This window comes from Electrona antarctica (genome assembly GCF_951216825.1).
Source record: "Electrona antarctica genome assembly, chromosome: 12".
NCBI lineage: Eukaryota > Metazoa > Chordata > Actinopteri > Myctophiformes > Myctophidae > Electrona > Electrona antarctica.
The window spans coordinates 44197248-44216443 of record NC_136793.1 but is presented as its reverse complement, the minus strand read 5'-3'; the positions used below and the strand labels follow the sequence as shown (position 1 = coordinate 44216443).

At 42.2% G+C, this 19196-nt stretch overlaps 2 protein-coding genes across 2 annotated transcripts; one reads left to right on the top strand and one right to left on the bottom strand.

The window, feature by feature from the left end:
* The first annotated feature begins 2424 nt into the window (after positions 1 to 2424).
* On the top strand, positions 2425 to 7905 carry klhl22 (kelch-like family member 22). Its single transcript, XM_079517339.1, has 8 exons — positions 2425 to 2567; positions 3041 to 3377; positions 3503 to 3668; positions 3748 to 4059; positions 4839 to 5248; positions 5560 to 5752; positions 6248 to 6481; positions 6569 to 7905. Exons 2-8 carry the CDS (start codon positions 3100 to 3102, stop codon positions 6908 to 6910), a joined length of 1935 nt encoding a protein of 644 aa, XP_079373465.1. The 5' UTR covers positions 2425 to 2567; positions 3041 to 3099; the 3' UTR covers positions 6911 to 7905.
* Positions 7906 to 12682: 4777 nt separating this feature from the next.
* tbx16 (T-box transcription factor 16) lies at positions 12683 to 16326 on the bottom strand (the record flags this gene model as incomplete). Its single annotated transcript, XM_079516990.1, has 7 exons — positions 12683 to 13472; positions 13740 to 13944; positions 14050 to 14218; positions 14343 to 14489; positions 14611 to 14775; positions 15213 to 15315; positions 16145 to 16326. 7 exons carry the CDS (start codon positions 16324 to 16326, stop codon positions 13061 to 13063), a joined length of 1383 nt encoding a protein of 460 aa, XP_079373116.1. The 3' UTR covers positions 12683 to 13060.
* Between the last annotated feature and the right edge of the window lie 2870 nt (positions 16327 to 19196).

The window sequence follows — 19196 nt, the reverse complement described above, 5'->3', positions numbered from 1 at the left end:
TTAAGCCTCTCCAACTGATCCAAAATGCCGCAGCTCGTTTGGTCTTCAACCAGCCAAAATTCTCACATGTCTCCCCCCTGCTCCGCTCCCTGCACTGGCTCCCAGTCGCTGCCCGCACAGAATACAAAACTCTGATGCTGGCATTCAAAGCAACCAAAGGTATGGCTCCCCCATATCTTGCAAGCATGATTGAACCCTACAAACCCTCCCGCGCACTCAGATCAGCAAAACGCAGGAAAGCTGGAAGTAACCTCACTATAAACGCCGGGACAACGCTCCACACGTCCCAAACTCTTCTCTGCACTCCCCGTTGCAATCAGAACTGCAGCATCACTCCTAATCTTCCGCCGTAGTCTGAAGACCCACCTTTTCAGACTCCATCATGGCCCATAGCACTTATCCTACCCCCTTATAGCACTTTTTAGACTTAGATAGCATTTGAAACAGACTTATAGCATGTCATGTAGACAGCACAATAATTGCATTGTATGTAGTCATAGCACATCATAGTACATATGTATAGCATAGTATAGTATATATGTATAGTGTAATTATATAGATATGTTCTAGTTACGTTCTTACTTAGCTTACGCATGTTTCATGATAAATGTATTTTATATATGTGATGTATTCCCATACTTTTGTTCTTGCCTAATGTAAATCGCTCTGGATTAAGAGCGTCTGCTAAATGCCTAAATCGTAAATTGTAATTGTAAAGGGAAGATATGGTACGAAAAACACCATTAGAATACCTGAATCAATAATTTGTGTCGACTGAGAGGGACTTCAACTGAAAGGCCCTATATATGAGCAAGAAAGACTACCCAAAACGTAGGAAAGCCTTTGTGTGTGTATAATCTGTGGGAAGTAGCCTACGGTATGTGTCTCTGATGTCTTGGTATAGTGGGCAGGTGGTTAGAAAGTGTAGCTCTGTTTCAACCACATTTTGTGTGCAGTGGGTGCATAGTCTGTCTTCCCTTGGGAGCGGGGTCTGTCTGTGGCAGCCTTTCTCTATTTCAAGGCTGTGTTCACTGTTCACTGAGACACATAGGCTACTTCCCAGATTACACACACACAAATTGAGTCTGAAACTATGACCAACGACAAAAACACTCCCATACCTATTGGGAAAAAAACACAGCAGCAAGATTTGTGAACTGTTGCGACAAAAGAAGCCAATGGAATACAACCACCCTAAGGACTAGGACTACTACTATCTGTACCAAGTTGCTAGACCTACTGCAAATGTAAACAGAGCTGCTACCTTTAAACACATCTTCAATCTGAGGGTTTTTGAGTGGTGTAAACCACTCCTACAACTGGCTTTTTTGTGCAGAAAAAATGAGCATGGTTGCTATGTTCACCCTGTTGTAATGACGTAATGAAATCACACCCGGGTGAACAGGGTGAACATAGCAACCATGCTCATTTTTTCTGCACAAACAAAGCCAGGTAATGAAATCACACCCGGGTGTGATTTCATTACGTCAGACATGATTTCATTACGTCAGACAGACCTTACACCACTCAGTTCACACGGGTGTGATTTTTTGTATGCTATTTGAAAAAAAAATGCATTTGTCCCAAAGTGACTGCAAATTTGTTTTAAAAAAAAGCTTTATATCCAGAAAACAGGTCAGTTGGGTTGCCAATTCTAGCCAATCTGGAGAGTACCCATTTATAAATGTGTAGCGACGCGTTCCAGTTCAATTTGTCAGCTCATCACACGAGATGGAAACAGTGCCCTCTTGTGTTTGACATCGAGAGGCTAGCTTTCTCACATCTGCTCAAGAGAAAGTTAAAGGAACACTTAATAATAATGTCACAATAAATTAATCAAAAGATAATTATAATTATAATTGTAATGATTATTAATTTACCCACACATCGTGTAACAAATGAATGATTGGCCTTTGCTAGGTAACCTGGTCTTACCATATAATGTACCATATTATAACGCTATGGTCGGTAGGGTACCTTAGGTCGGTACCAGCTTCTAAAGTTTAGTTCTATGGATGCTAAGATGCTACCAGCACCAATATGCCAGAAAGCAAACGTCTCTAATCAGGGTGTGTAGGAGTAGGACGGTCCCGCAGGCTGGAAGGACGGCCGTGTTCTAAGGTTGTCATTGGGTAGTTCGTTGTCAAGCAACTGCAGACAAGCACGTCTCACAGTTTGACTAAACAGTACTGTACGTAGACAAGCCTGGGACCCAGAGACCGAGGCTTGTACGTAGGTCCTGGTGGTCCCAGACTCCCACGAGTCAAATAGAATAGATTACGTTCCCCCCATTAAATGTTTAGAAATACATACAAAAGAAAAGAAAAGAAACTTCGCACGATGGTCTTTGTTCACACTAGTAATGCAAATTAGTGGTTGCCTAACAACCAGCAACTAGCCATTTAAGCCAACAGCGCGACCGCCCCTCCGAGCTATGGGGTGTACCACTGAAAGAAAGTAAACAGTCCTGTTTTGATTCTGTCAAGCCAGCTGCAGCGCTGCCTACGCCTAAACCTGCGGTGTCATTTTAAATAAAATTTAAAGCAATTGGAGGGTTTACATGTAATGTAAGACTTTAACATTTCCTTGAATCAAATTTCTGTTTTATTCTAGCAAGTTGTTTGGTTTAATCCGTGCTCCCACCTAGCTTGTCAGCTAATGTTTACATACCACTTTGACGAGTTTATAGTTCGCTGTAGTGTCTCGCAAGATACTAAAACATTGTTAAGTCTCTAGATATCGTTCAGAAACGGCTGTGAAATATAGAACTTCCGGGAAAACCGGCACATACCGGTACCATTGTTTTTAGACTTCTTTAATTTATGTTAATGATGTTTTATGCACATGTTTTTATTCTGTACTGTGGCACTTTGAGATTTGTTTCAATAAAGTGCAATATAAATAAAATGTATTATTGCTCCATGAGTACTTTCAAGCAAAGTGTTTGTCAAACATGACTCCAGTTTAATCTCTCCACTTCCTACTTACTGTATCTTCTCTATATCTGTGTCTTTTTTTTCTCCTTTTTTTTTTTTTTTAGATACCAACAACATTCATTCTGTTAACTACTAAGCTGTGCAAAGATGGTGTCGGTAAAGTATGGCAGGCACAAGTGATGTAGCCAAGCCACATAAGGATCCTGCGATGGCTGAGGATGGTGATCAGCTGCTGAGGCTGAGTCCAATGGGAGGACATGCTGATTCATCAGGCCACTGTGGCCGCCAAACCTACAGAAGTTCTGGCCACTCCCAGAGCTTACTGGGCGGCCTGCTTGCATTGAGGGAAAACGGCATCCTTTTTGACGTTGTGCTATTGGTGGAGGCTCGCCCCATTCAAGCCCACCGCATCCTTCTGGCAGCCTCCTGCGATTACTTTAGGTAATGGTTACATTAATCCTGATGTCTTCGGCTCACTAGAGTGCTTTTAATCGTAAAGGAAACTCCAATGGAGTAGATTTCTTAACAGCCACCGTTTACCAGTTCAATCAATGTGTCTTCATTAGGGGGATGTTTGCCGGAGGGCTCCGGGAGACACAGCTGACAGAGATCCCAGTACATGGTGTAACTTACTTGGCTATGACGAAACTTCTTGATTTCATCTACACGTCAGAGATCGAGTTAGATGTAGATAATGTACAGGAAGTCCTTATTGCAGCCACTCTGGTACAGGTAGGCTGCTTCTCTCTGCCCCTTTCTTACACATTTAGTTAACTTGTTGCTTGTAACCAAGCTCTGTTTGTTTTTATAGATTGAAGATGTTATCGGATTCTGCTGTGACTTCCTCTTCTCCTGGCTGGATGACAGCAACATATTAGAGGTCGATAGATTGGCTGACATGTATGGGCTGCAACAACTACAGTCCAAGCTGCACACCTACATCCTCAAAAACATCCAGGCTTTCTCTCGAACCGAGGTTTACCGCCAGCTCCCCCCAGATAAAGTCTTCAGAGTGCTGTGCAGCGACGAACTAGACGTGGACTCTGAAAACGAGGTGTATGAGGCAGCGCTGCACTACCATTACAGTCCTGAGCAGGTGGAGACAGACCAGGTGTGCTTGCAGGTGGGTCATAAGTGTGTCCGCTTGACATAAGCCTCTTGTCTTTGTCTGACTGCAAATTAGGTCTTTGCAGTTTTTGGGCAGAAACTCCCACCGAACATTACGAAGAATTCACTTCAAAATGCTCCTCACCATGACACCACCTATAAAGCACTAGACAACCTGGCTCCCCATACCTCTCTGACCTCCTCCAGCCACATGTCCTGTCCCGTTCCCTCAGTGGACGGGACAGGACATGTGACGTTTTTAAAACAAACATTGAACTAAAAACAAACATTAAACCCGTATATAGGAGGGGCTAGCGCCCAAAAAATCTGAAAGACCTGTTTCGTTAGATACTGTGTACCTATGTGTGTGATTTTTGGACAAAAAAAAGAGTAATGTGGAGAAATGGGCCTCCTGGTGGCGCTATAAAAGGTCTGCATGAAATATTTGGGCCTCCTGGTGGCGCTATAAAAGGTCTGCATGAAATATGTGGGCCAAAGGTTCTGTCCCAGCATCCAGGGAGTGTGTCTGCAGTTTCACTGCAAGCAAGCCAACAGTGCAGATTAGTTGTTCACAAGCAGAATGACCCTAGCCTTGTGGCCCATAGGTTGCGTGAGGCGGCCTGATGTATAAGTACACCCCCTGGACATGACGCAACTAGTATGGCACAGAGAGAGCAGGTGGAGACCTGCTCTCTATGGTGACATATTAACAATCATATTATAACTATATATTAATTGCTTTTATCCTTGACCATTCTACGCTAACCATATCCAATGTTTATTTCTGTCTCAAAGGACGATCTGAAGATGCTTGAAGCTGTGCGTTTCTGCCTGATGGAGAAACAGGTGTTGCTAAGGCTGTATGGCCGGCTGAAGGAGTGCCCGCTGCGGGACTCAGTTGGAGCTGCGCTGCGCTACCATGAGCAGGAAATCAGGCAGCCTGTTCTGCAAGTTCCTCTCACCCAGCCTCGTTCCAGCCTCCGCTGCATTGTGGGTTTTGGGGGGATGTTTAACTCCAGATCCCTCTCAGACACAGAAGATTTGTTCCAGGTGTACCACCCAAGCTGGGAGAAGTGGCGTACACTCACTGCAAATCAGGCTCCGCGCATGTCAAACCAGGGTATCGCTGTGCTAAACAACTTTGTCTACCTGATCGGAGGGGACAAGAACACCAGTGGATTTCGTGCTGAAACCCGCTGCTGGAGGTGGGAATAACCACTTAACAGTTTGTGTCAAATTGTTTTGTACTAAGTAGTCTGTATTCCAGAAAGATAACACTTTAAAATGTTATTAATTGAGATGGAGTAAACATGTCAGTTTTTATTTGACTAAAGATGAGTCTAAAGATTTGTTTTTGTTTCTCTGTCACTCTTTTTGGTCAGGCTTGCACTTGATTCAATTTGGAACTCTAATTTGCACCCTCTAATCTGTTTACTGCTGATTGAATTTGTGACTAACCTGGCAATGTAGTCATATTTTCTACTTGATTGCTTTGAGCTGCTTTCTCTTTTCCCAGGTATGACCCTCGTCACAACAGCTGGTGCATGATTAAGCCTCTGCAGCAGCAACATGCCGACCACTGTGTTTGTGTAGTGGGCGAACATATCTATGCCATCGGTGGTCGGGACTACAGCAATGAACTGGATGCAGTGGAGTGCTATAATCCACAAACCAACACCTGGGATTATGTTGCTGCCCTCAAGAGAGAGGTATAGTGCACACATACATTAATTGCAAAACAAAAGTCACAATACTCTTACAGTCCACCTGATGGTGCTAGAACTCCACTTAGTGTTGAACATACCCACATACAAATGTACTTTGCTCAGTAAATCAAATAATCGCTATAATGGTGATCAGCCATGAGATACTGAGATACTATCTCAGTATTTCAGTAACTGTCAGTAGTGGATCAGTTTAATAATAATAATAATAATAATAAACGTTATTTGTATAGCACCTTTCATGACATGAAATGCAGCTCAAATTGCTTTACAGAGCAATGGAGAAAAAAAAGAAAAGCATAAAACATTAAAATAATAGCAGTAATTCAATACAGTGAGTACATGAATATAAGATCAATTAAAAGCAAGAGTGTAGAAGTAGTGCAGAACCAGTTTAGAGTCAGTGGATAGGTGAAACATAGGTAAATTTGATCTTTTCATGATAAATGTCCTTGAATAATAGTCTAGCCTTCCTTCTAGGTGTATGCCCATGCTGCAGCAGTGGTGAATGGCAAAATATATATCACCTGTGGACGCAGAGGTGCTACATATCTGAAAGAGACGTACTGTTTTGACCCAGCTGCCAATGAGTGGGTAGGATGTGCAGAGGGGCCCGTGGAGCGGGCATGGCATAGCATGGCTTCTGTTAATGGACGTGCCTATGTTATCGGCGGAAGCAATGATCAGCGTGGCTACCGCCGTGATGTCCTTAAGGTAGAGCATCTCCATTCCCTGGTGGTTGTTACCAATTGTACAGCACTACAGATATAACGGAGAGTAATACGTTTTCCAACTTTTCAGGTGGCATGCTTCAACCCAGCAGCTAACTCTTGGTCTCTGGTGAGCCCTCTCCCAGCTGGACATGGTGAACCAGGCATGGCCGTGCTGAACAATTTCATCTACATACTGGGAGGGCGCTCCCACGACAAAGGCAGAAGGATGAGGTATGTTCACATATACAACACTGAGACAGACGACTGGACGGATGGGATGCCGTTTGAGGGCCGTATCTCTGGTTTGGCAGCCTGTGAGCTGCTCCTCCCCTCGGCTGTTCTCGCTCAGGCCAAAACCTGGGAGCAGCGCAACAAGGCCCCCTGGGAAGACGTGGAGATGGACAACACAGAGGACTCCAGTGACGACTGATTTGATTCTTTATAGGGTACTGATACTGTCCAGAAGCAGCTGTTCAGAATGATTGGGGGCTCAAGACTGTCTCTCAAGCACTTTGTTCCTTTTCTAGTGGTTATGGAGTTGTTGCGTCCCTGCATGTTGACCACTTTGACGATCAACATGTGCCTCTGAACCAAAATGTTAATCTGGGCCGTTTTGTGTTGTTATTGCTAAAGTATAGCATAAGATATTTAATCTGTCCACCGATCCTTGCCTAGCTCACATGTCTTACAAGAATAAAATCCATAGGTGACCCCATTTATGTCAATCAAAAGCAGCAATATAGGCTATGTAATTACCAGGGTTTTCTGGAATACACATGGCTCACCAATGCTATTTTCCTCTTGGTATGGATTTTACACTTTTCTCAGTTGAAAATACACATTATTTTGTCAAACAGGTCACAATACTTTTTCGCCAAAGCATAAATTAGGCTTTAGGGTGCTGTCTCACCGAACTTTCATTCTGGCAATGCTTTTCAATGGAAACGTAGTGTTTATTTGTGGAAATCTGCGAATGGCAACAAACCGCATAGAGTCCACTGCATAGGCAGAATCGAATTTCGGTGTGACCACAACCTTAGACTAATGGTACTACTGTGTCATTTTGTAATGTCCTTAGCAAGCTAATTGTATAATCTGTTAGTGTTTTTACCAGTTTTTTGTTCATGTTTGTCTTATCAACTAGTGATTATTGCCAAACTGTGGGCAGTACAAAAATAACTCGCATAATGATAAATGTCATTGTTTGTGCCTTGTTTTCTCAGTCACAATACAGAATCTTATGTTGTCCATTATATTTTGTTTTGATGGTGATGGGCCTTTAGGGTATTGTGCCTCGATTATAAATATTTATAGGCAAATAAAAGTGTAAACTAAAGATGCATTATTTTAAGCAACTGTGTAAGGAGGGAATACCAAACGACTCGCCCCTTTACCAACTTGCCCCCATGAAATGTTTTAATGTAGTTAACAGTTAATTTAGTATTTCCCTCCCTATCTGAACTTATCTTGTATACAGATTTATTTGATTGTATAGTAGTCGATCTCTATACACCAACATGAATTATGTTTGTTATTTACAGCTAGGTAGAGTAGTGGGGCGAGATGGAAAAGGGGCGACCGTACCGGTTACCTAAGGAGGTATACTCAAGTGCGACACACCACCTCTTTATGCTGCCATGCCCATGTGATATAAAGAGATATTGAAACTTGGTAGAACGTTGGACGTGCGTGTTTGGGTTTTATATTATTTCACCCCCTGTGACGTCGGGTGGGTCTACATCATGATAAAAGGTACCGCTCACTTCACATGGGTGTGATTTTTTAATCACAAAATGCACTTGATATCAATGGATAGACTTAATAGTATGCTGAACATTCACGTGTTCAAAGCCATTTGGTGACATAATCCAAAGAATACACAAATGGTATAGAAAATGTGTACAAGTAGAGAATGTTGCATCATTCTATTGCTTAATACAAACCAATAACAATGAAGCTTATGACATCAATACCACTACTATGCATTCTCTGTCACAGAAAGGCTCGGTCAACAATGATTCAATATGTTGCATTTTAATTTTTCATACAATAAAAAGGATACATTATAATGGTATTCAGTGCCACACTTGGGTCAAAATATGCAAGTAATGAAGTTGATTCATGGGTAGAGCTTGGAAATTAATAAAAATGAATACACTGCAGTTTTCACAAGTGAGTTTCATTCAGGCTTTGGAGGTTTCCCCCCTCCTGGTCTATACATGTCTCCCTAAGGTTTATGCAGTTCATTTTCAGAAGTGTACACGGTATAAAATGCTCATTGTCAATTTAACTCTGAGCATTTTACAGTGTAGTTGAAAGAGAATGTTCCCATTGATCTTGGTTTTTCTCAATTGAACTGAAATGAAAGCCACTAAGCAGCTGAGTGAGCAGGCGGTGATGGTTGTTGTGTTTTGCCTTTTATCCCGCCCAGTCTCTACCAGTTCCTCTCCATTTGGCCCTATAGTCCATTGACTTTATGAAGCTTGACTGCTGCTTTCCTCTCTGAGGCTGTTTCATCTACATCTGTTACCCCCACCAGCCCCAAGTCAGTGCACCCCCTCTCTATTTCACACTGCTGTGCTAGCCCCCATCATGATGTCTGGCTGCAGTCTGCTCACTCTTCCACTGGACATCAACCTGTAACAATCTTTATGTTTATGTGTTTGTTAATAGCAGTCTATTCATCCTAAAACTATCACCACCTGGGGGATAATTAAGACATATGCTATGCACTTAGCCTTGCCAGAGGCCTTTACCATCATCTCAGTGCAGGTCGATCTGTTGCTCTTTGCTTGTCCATTATCAGAGCAATTAAAACCCTTAAATTGCCCATTGGTGTAGTGCTGAGCAGTTTAAACTCAGTGGGAGTGGGGGTTTACATTGCTAAGTGCTTGTGCCCTCTTCTTGCTGTTTCTCCTGCTGTGAAGGGTGACATAACATTGAGCATAAACAAGGTTGTCCCTACAAACGCCATTAGAATGGTGGAGAATGAGAAATGTTAAGACACCTTGGAGGTAGTTCTGCACGGAGGGTCTCTTTAATTGTACATCCAACCTAGACATCCAGAAAGTATAGGCCAGACACCTGCACACATGACCCAAAGCACAGCCAAATCACATTGGCTTCCACAGACATACTGTAGTTAGTAGTATGAACTTGACATTGACTGGAGTCAAAACGTTTTGGAGGAGAGGTTATCACTATGTTAGTTTGAGCTGGGGAGCTGTGTGGATTATTAATTTAGAGGATTCCAAAATGCTCTTACCGCTATCTCAAATTGACCTCTGAGGGTTTTTTTTGTAATAATAACTCTTAATTTCCACTTGATTATGTTGACCATCCCTGGACAGGATGACTGCTCTTTGTAGCAAGGATCAATACAGATGCCACTCTGCCCTCCATTACCTTTCCTCATCAAAATGTGTAAATAAACTTGTGTGCATCATGCTTCAGCTGAGGAAAAGGGAGAAAGGGACCAGACATCCGGCCCCACTAATGGCTCAAGAGGCCTACTAACTAATGAATTGAGCTGAGTAAAAGCCCACATCACCACAGAATTGTTCCTGGGGGATGACATCCCCTCCTCCTCCTCCCATCCTAACCTTTACAACGGTCATTAGCGGTTCATATCCACCCAGCACAGCCCTGTTTTTCAACTGTGAAAGGAAGCCGACAGCCCCCCATTTTCAGGCTATTTAACGCTCATTGAGATGGAGAACGATAGTCGTACCATGTTTTATGATGCCAGTGGGTAAACCTCAGCAGGTGAACCTCCCCCACCCACACACACCCTGTTCAGAGTCACAGCAAGGCTCTTTTAATGCATGTTGGGTTGGGACAGAAACTACTGTCATCTTTATTACATCAGCTAATGGAAAGTAAAAAGAAACATTAAGCCTACTTCAGGAAGAATACTGTTTTTCAAAACTTGTGTATTAGGCTACCTTCACTTGTAACGAGTTAGATCCTAGATGTCCCCTCCCCAGACCTTCCTGGTATACTTTCCCTCCAGTTAAAATTATTTATATTATTTATTACACTCAAACTACCAGCGAAAACAGTCTCTGGGCCTTCGACTGTCAGACAAAAACACACATTGATGCAAACTAAATACTAAAGTGTTACGTGAACATACTGCAATGCAACATCATCAAATACTGTATGTATCCACTGTAGGCTATTAGACAGCCCATCCAATAGCCAATAACTCAAGTACTATGCAGGGTTTAAATTGGTAAACTCATTCGTTTTATTACTTGCGCAAGCAGAGCGCGCAAGTACTGTGGTCGTGCTTGTACAAATGTACGTATGCTCGGAGGTATAGGCTGAGATTTGAACGTTTGTAGCGGTCGACAGTACTTGTGCAGTTCTAGTTTATTGTATTACTACTGTTAATTAAGATTTTATTCGTTTTCTCTGAACATGGAGTGTAAATGTTTGTGTTGTGTATAAAATTGTGATAATTAAGAGTAAATGCTTCATCCTACTCTTTTTCGAATATTGTTGTGTTTTGCTAGTTGTTTTAACACTCAGATTTAGTGGAGGAAGTTGCCCCAGAGAGGAAGTGTTCTTTGTACCTCTACAATTAAGTATATTTAGTCACCTGTTCATCACTTTGGTGAGATTGTTAAATAACTGTTTTTGAGTGGTGTAAACCACTCCTACAACTGGCTTTGTTAGTTTACGTGTCTGTCTGTCTGTCTGTCTGTCTGTTCGTACCAAAAAATGAGCATGGTTGCTATGGTCACCCAGGTCACACGGGTGTGATTTCATTACGTCAGACATTACGTCAGACCACAGCTGATCAGTCTATATAAGACCTTACACCACTCAGTTCACACGGGTGTGATTTTTTTTGTTATTAAGACCTGTTTTTTTGAGTGGTGTAAACCACTCCTACAACTGGCTTTTTTGAGTGGTGTAAACCACTCCTACAACTGGCTTTTGTGTGCATAAAAAAATGACCATGGTTGCTATGTTCAAAATAATTTCTGACGTAATTAAATCACACCCGGGTGAACTGGATGACCGTAGCAACCGTGGTCATTTTCTCTGCGCAAAAAAAGCCAGTTGTGAAATCACATCCAGGTGTGATACATACATTTATCAAAAATGATAGCTTTTTTTACTTAACATATTTTGTGTGATTTCATTACGTCAGACATTACGTCAGACCACAGCTGATCGTGCTATATAAAACCTTACACCACTCAGTTCACACGGGTGTGATTTTTATTTGTTATTAAGACCTGTTTATGATCTTTGGCATAGTCATTAAACTATACATGATGTGCAGCTTTTACTTTTAGTTTGTCAGGGAATGAAAAACACACTTAGTTCCATCATAACATGCATAGTGAAATAAAAGAAAGTGCTTCTGTCAAAAATCAAAGGGGGGTGCATGACCAACTTTCCCAGTCGGTTAATTCTTTCCATGGAGGTATAGCTGAAAAAGAATGGGAATTTAACATTGAGGTGCCCAATGTTTAGGTGCTCACTCTTCCTGTTACTGGAGTGGAGGCACATGGATGTGGTTGGAAGAAATGCCAGTTCTCTGTGCATGTTGCATGTGTGTTCATGTGGATTTTGAAAGCAGCATCTGCCATATTGGAGAAATGACTAAGAATTTACTACATTTCTGTCTTTGATAACCACGTCCCATATAAGCCAATTCACAGAAAATGTGCAATTCTTATTTAGGTAATTAACTCAGCCTACAACAGGTAAACCATTGCCAGGCTTGCTCACGTGCAGGAAAAATGGCCTAATGGTTCTGGGCCTTATACCCTAAAATCTTGAAAACAGAGCACAGGCCTATACATCTTCTCCACACTTTTAATAAAAAGTGTGTAAAATACAGGCACGTGCGGGGGGGGGGGGGGGGGGGGGGCTTCAGGCCAGGGGGGGGGCCCTTTGCTTCAAACTGGACCCCCCTGCAAAAGGGAACAGTCTTGGCCATGGCCGTGGCCATTGCCAATGCATTGGGCACTTGAAGTTATATATTTTGAAAAGAAATATGAAGAAATAAAAAATAATCTGTTACAATTCCACTTAAAAAGATGTGTTCAATCATGTTGCTAATGCTATATAATTAATATACCGGTATATCTTTTTTCGACACAAAGAATAGATTAAAATAACTTTAAGGTTTTTATTTTCATACAGATCACATCACAGTTTTAACATATCAAATAATTGCACACCTTTTTCACGCTTTTTTACAAAAATAATAGGCTATTGAAACTCGACAGGAGGAACTTAAATTCAAATACAAAATAAATAGACAATTCATAACAACTAATCAGCACTTCGGTTGCAGTCCGTGCTGGAGACTGGACTCTGCTGTAGAACTGAACCATACGACCACTAGTGATGATACGGTGGCAATAAGTCGCTCCTCACTCAATTTCACTGTTCAGTTTTTTTGGTGCTCTGACACAAGTCTCTGGCTGTCAGCCATGTCTGGGCATGCATTCTCATAGCTGTGAGCACGGGGATGAACACCCCCAGGAAGATGTGTGCGACAGCCTCTACAGCTTCACCCTCAGTCAGTATAACTCACCACTTTGCGGGATTACGTTCACCAACAACCATAGGAGAAGAGTGGATACTGGCTCCATTCCGCTACGTTGCTATGGTGATACCCATGGTGCACCGCTTGTGTGGTGTAATCAGTGGGCAAATGGTGAGGTGGAGGCGGGTATTGGGTGGGACCGGGACCTCCCCACTGGCCCAGGGCCTGCTCAGCACCATAGGGGCTGTAAATGTGGTGGCTAAGCACTCCCTGCTTACTGGCCTGAGCCATGGTGTTGAGTACCCCTGTCATGTTGGTGTAGTCCTGGTGGTGGGCCGGGAGGGGCTGTTGCTGTGGCCCACAAGAAGATGGGCCGATGTCATGAGTGCGGGACTTAGAAGAGTCGGGGTGATCCGCCACAGTTGCGACATCTGGGACTCTAGACTCAGGAGAGGGAGGTTTTGCATAATCATGGATCCTAAAAATTCAAAAGAGAAGGTTCAGAGTCATCTTACAAACCAAGAACAGGAATTTCATTGCCCACATTGAGGGGGGGTCATTGCTCAACCACACAACACAAGAACAGTTATCTCTCAGATCGAAACATCATGCATATCATATTTTTGTCAATTTATGGGCTTTAAACCCCTGGGCATTAGAAGAAAAGGGGGGACATTATGTTTTTTCAGCATGCTTCCGTTTCCCAATATTTGTCAGGGTGGTGGTGATGGGTGTAAGTAATTACCTGTAAGGTTGATAAGATGCTGGTGCTGGTACAAGCTGTTCTGTATTGTACATATCTCTAGTGTCAGTGCCTGGGGGTGATTCTGTGCGTACACTCTGTTCCCTCTCAGGGGCCCATGGGGAGTAGCTTTCTTCCTTGACATCTTCTTTCCTTTTTGGGACATCTCCTTCCTCACCCTCATAACCCTCATATGACTGGCAAAAATCTGTAATCAAATACAAAAATGTTATAAACCAAACCAAAACATATCAATCATCATCGCAAACAGAAACAAACACCAACAGAGTGAACATTTTGAAACCAGCAGTACCTGTAGGACTGTCCTCATCAGACTCCCTTTTCACGATGGCATTCTTCTTGGCTTTCTTTTCTGGTGGGCAGACTGCGATTTTGGCTGCACGTCTTTTGCCATTAGCTCCTTCCTCTTCATCACGGAAACGTTTTGCAAACGGGTTGTTATCAACCTTCAGTTTTGTTATCTATGGATGAAGAAAGGTTGGTTAAAATCACAGTTATCAAAGACTTCTTGTTCTCACTTAAATGTAATGTTTATGAATTATGAGTGACAAGAGTCACAGTGGCAACAGTGGAAAAACCACTCACCTTGGTGTTCTGGTAAGCAGTGACCGCTGTGAACGACGTCTCAGGGAAGGTGAAGGTCTGAAACATGCTCCAACCGACGCTGTACAGGTCTTCTGCTTGAACAATGTGGAAGCGTGGATGGTAACGATGCATGGAGTGCAAAATTATCTGGTGAGAGAAAGAATTGACACTTAGGTGGAGGCACGATTTTTCCAATTCTGAGTTTTTTGGAGTGGAACTGGGGACGTAGTTCTATAACTATATTCATTGTGCTATCAGTTCAACTTACATGGCCATGTTGGTCCAGAGTATTGTTGGTGAGCTTCAGCTTGAGGAAGGAGACAGACTGCTTCATCCAGTGACACCCCGGGGCGGGAGAGTCTGGGTGGACGTAAGTCCTGCAGGGAGGCTGGGGCTCCGCTTTTCCTGCCACCTCCCATTTCTCTTTATTCCACTATAAGGAGGACAAGATAAGCCAAAGTGTCATTATTGTCTGTCATACGAGAGGTGATATTGTAGCAGAGCACCGTCTTCCCTTCCCACAGTGTTGGGGGCAGGATAGATAGAGCCCAGAGTGATGGCTGGCTGGTTACCACCCACAGAGAAAAAGGGATAGTACAGTGGGGTCCCAGCAGGGGATAGAAAAACAGGAAGAGATAACATCCTTTGATGTGCAATGTCAGGAGAGGGGGGTGATAAACAGGGGGATTTGTTGTGGTAACCATTTCAGGGAACTCTATTTCCAATGTCATGGGTGTGGGGTGAATTATATATTAGTTTCCATTTACAATTTAAGCCAAAAAGTGCTAATATTTTAGGCAAGGGTTGAAATTTGATACATTTCTGACTGGATTCTTGATATTTTTTTAACAAATAAACATACACTCTTACCTTATATCTGAAGCTATCCACTGGTACCATGTCTACCAACAAGATGTACTTGACACATGGAATCAGGCCAGCGAGGTTGACTTTACAGTGGGGAAACATTCTCCTGGAAAAACAATAAATGCACAGATGCATAAATACATGGGAACAGTCAAAATAAACGTAGTGTTTCCTTAACCTTTGGTTTTCAACCCATTTTGTATCAAGGCCCATTATATATTTGGCATTTGAGCCACAGACCACCATTTGATTAGATTTAGCCTCTCAGACCCTTTGAATATTTTGTTGTCGTTATAAGATTTTGTCCACAATTCCATTCTGTATTGATGTTGGTACGATAGAGATAACAGCAAACATTGATCAAAATAACAATTATTCTACATTCTCAAATTGTGTATACTTCTTGTAAATTAAGTGATGCAGATGTTTAACAATGATTTAACTCTTGAGAGCGTAAAATGAAATGAATATTAATGAATATGGGTCAATTTGGTTTCATTTTACGCTATCAAGAGTTAAAGATCTATAAGGGTCCATTTGGTTACCATTACCAACTCTATCATTTAGCTGAGGACCACCTGGAACCCCCTCAAGGACCACTGGTTGAGAACCATTGACTTAAACCCTATATACTTTGTTGACCAGGGTCCCACAGACTGCCATACTTGAACCCCTCCTTTTTTCCATCAACACAAAATCTATTCACACTGCTGTACATTGTGAGCTTATAGATCGGCTATTTTCAGCAAATGTTTGGCTATTATGACATGCCACGAATAGGCAGGGATGCCAGGGTTAATGTAATCCAAAATTCTACAACTTCAGCTACACTGTACTATTCTGAACATAAATTTCATGTTAATAGTCATCTTTAGACTCTTTTAACACAAGTTAAATTAAATTGCTTGGAAGTGCATGTGGTTTCTTTATCTTACCTGCCAGATTTAGTAATGATCATCTCTGTTCCTATTTCATGAAAGTCCTTCCAGAGGTCATTGTCCTCAAGAGTGAGCTTGATGCTGCTCTGGTGGTAAGCATCAGGTCCAGGGGCCACAGAGGATGGAGCTGGGATACTGAAGTTGGGCTTCAGGTCTAGCAAAGAGGGGAGATGGATCATAGTCACACATTAAATACTGGATGATCAAGAAATTTGAGCCATCGTGATCAAATGAAAATTAAACATACGGTAAATGCTATAGATTATAGAATAATACTGATTAGACAAAGCTTAGCAATAGGCTAAGCAATGCACACTTCATGGTCAGAGAGTAACACTCACCTCTAATGGATTGCATCATTCTGATTCAATGGTGGAAAAGAGGAGAATAATGCAGATAGGGTCAATCTGTAGTCCAGTTATCCTGAAATATCCAAAGTGAGTGTTGGTTTTGGTCTGCGGACCGGTCCCTCCTATGTCTTGTGTGCTGTGTAAAATCCAGTGGTTTAAGAAGTAGGTGAGGCAGCAAGTCAATGTTGAGTCATCAGTTACTTTAGAGATCTGCAGCAGGACATATCTGTGGTATGGGGTGTCCCTGACTTTTAAGGGGAGCCCTGTAGTGGGTGGGGTCAAGACAGCCATTCTGTGTCTTTGAAGTGGCACAATGATGGGTCAATGTTCCACTCTGATTGGAGGCTGCTGGAAATCAAAGAGACTTAACAGAGCCTTGATACCGTCCCCACAGGAAGAGGGACAGAGGAAATGCATCTTTATTAACTGCTAAGAGACTTTTAAACAAAATATGGACAGCCTTCAGTGCATCTCCCCCCGGCACAAAATCAAGTGAAAATACAATTCAGACATAAGTGTACAATTCAGACATAGCCTGCCCAAGTACAATTCACACATAAGTGTAAACAAAATACCTATTTAGTGTATCTATGCAATGTGGTAAAATATCCCATTATGATTCCATTGACAGAACTCATAGAATGAACAAGATTTAAAGCGGTGTAAAATAAACACATTTTTCCATTAAATAATTGCCTTGTGATCACCAAAACTAAACAAGTTATGATAAGTCTCCGAAATACGCTTTACACATTTCATTGAACACATTTAGCCTACTGGCGTGGATTCTAATTAAAAACAAATGACAATATAATGCAATATCTGGCGATTATGGCCACACTTTCACACTTTTCTAAATGTCTCTGCTTCTTAGGGCCACTCTTCATAATGGAAACTGAAAAGTGGGAGGGGACCTCTGTGTAAACCCATAATAGGGTGATGATACCACAGCAGTAATTCTCCAGGTGAGTTTTACCTGAGGGTGTCCACTGATGGCCTCAGAGCAGTGGGGGTTGTGTATTGGGTGTCTAGACTTTGATAGATAATCTCATTATATTAGGCTAGTTTCCCTTGAAGGAGATGGTTTCTGCATGTGGAGAAAGACAGTGTATGGGCAAGCAATTAACAGCCTGTTAGCACCACAAGCCCAAGTCAGCCATGAATGGGGCAAGAGAGACAGAGAATAAAGACCTTCCCCAATAGCCTGAACCATGCCACGACTCACATCCAGAGCAAATCTACGGGCGTTATTCATAGTACACATCTTGCATTGTGGCCTGTTACCATAGGCAATGCAAATGCTAAACACAGGCATTGTTTGATCTTGAATTCACATCTGAGCACAGTTCCAAATGTCCTGTCTCCACTGGCTGGGGTTTACATTAAAAACAGATATATCCAATCTCAAGCTAGCTTCCCCTCACACGTCCAATTACACCTACCCAATCTCACATTGTATTCTTACATGTATATTGCATACAATACAATATCATCTGCAGTCTAGTAGTTATCTTGCAGCCATACACGGTCGATGGGAACGATTGCTTGTGACTCAGCAATTGTATGAAAAACAACTATATTGCAAAAATACAAAACAAATGCATGTGAAAAAGACAGACAACGGGCACTCTGCAAATAAGCAGAGCATGGCCCCCTGAGGGACAAGCAGTTAAGCTCACCTAAAGACGTTTACAACTACAGCGACATGCCTGTGAAATTATTGAGTTGCTCGTCTAAGGGCCCCATGAAGAGTCCATTTAGAATACGAACATAGAATAATGGTGTCATCAACGAGATGCACTTAAAAGATGCAAAGCTCTGCACAACACTTGTATGACAAATGCTACACTAGTTTACAAGATTATTTGTTACATCTCATTTACAAGTACACACAAGCACAATTCTAGTTGCTTTCGGCTCGACAGCAGTAGCTGTGGATTGTTCAAGTTCAACCCAGGGTGTTTTTGTGCTCGTCACCCTCTTCTCTCTCACTCACTGTATGTCTTAAATAAACCATAAAATGTCAAAGCAAAACAAAACAGGATAACAGCCAGAGGACCATTTCAATAATGCCCCTGGTTGGAGTCACCTTGGTGGGAGAACTTGAGGAAGTGTGATGTGTGGCATTATGCTCTTTACGTGAACCCAATTGTTGTGAAGGAGTTATTAATCACAGGTTCAGTGTTGCTCTCCTCACTTTGCACTTCTGAGGGCAACGCTAAATTCCCAGCCAGGGACCACTGGGTAATCTTCCTCTCCCAGTCAAGGATTACCAGGTATCCAGCATAGGACCCTTAATGTAACCGTTTCTCAAGGAGATAAATCACACAGCTCTTTATATTTAAATCAGTGGTTTCCAATCTTTTTTTCTGACAAAAGCTGAGCCCCCTCCACACACACACAAAAAGTATCTGTACTTCACTTTTGGCCACACCTATTTTTATTTTTACAATACGACACACTCAAAATAGGGATGTCAGGTTGAAAGTGATTACATTTTGCTTCATAATGTTAAAAGTTAGCTTAAAAAAGTAACAGGATAATAGATTATGTATGAAAAGTTGGACTATTATCACATTGAGAACATTTTGGATTACTTTAGACACACAAGGCCTCAAGCCCCCCATCCGGACCCCGGGTTGTGCAGCAGCTGATTTAAACGAACAGAGAACACATTTATCAGGCTCATGCCTCTCAAA

Excerpts from the sequence above, each read along its gene's own strand:
- klhl22 (XM_079517339.1), top strand. The coding sequence starts at position 3,100 with ATGGCAGGCACAAGTGATGTAGCCAAGCCACATAAGGATCCTGCGATG. Across the intron at positions 5,249-5,559 it reads GCTGAAACCCGCTGCTGGAG|GTATGACCCTCGTCACAACA; the intron begins GTGGGAATAACC and ends CTCTTTTCCCAG. Across the intron at positions 5,753-6,247 it reads TTGCTGCCCTCAAGAGAGAG|GTGTATGCCCATGCTGCAGC; the intron begins GTATAGTGCACA and ends CCTTCCTTCTAG.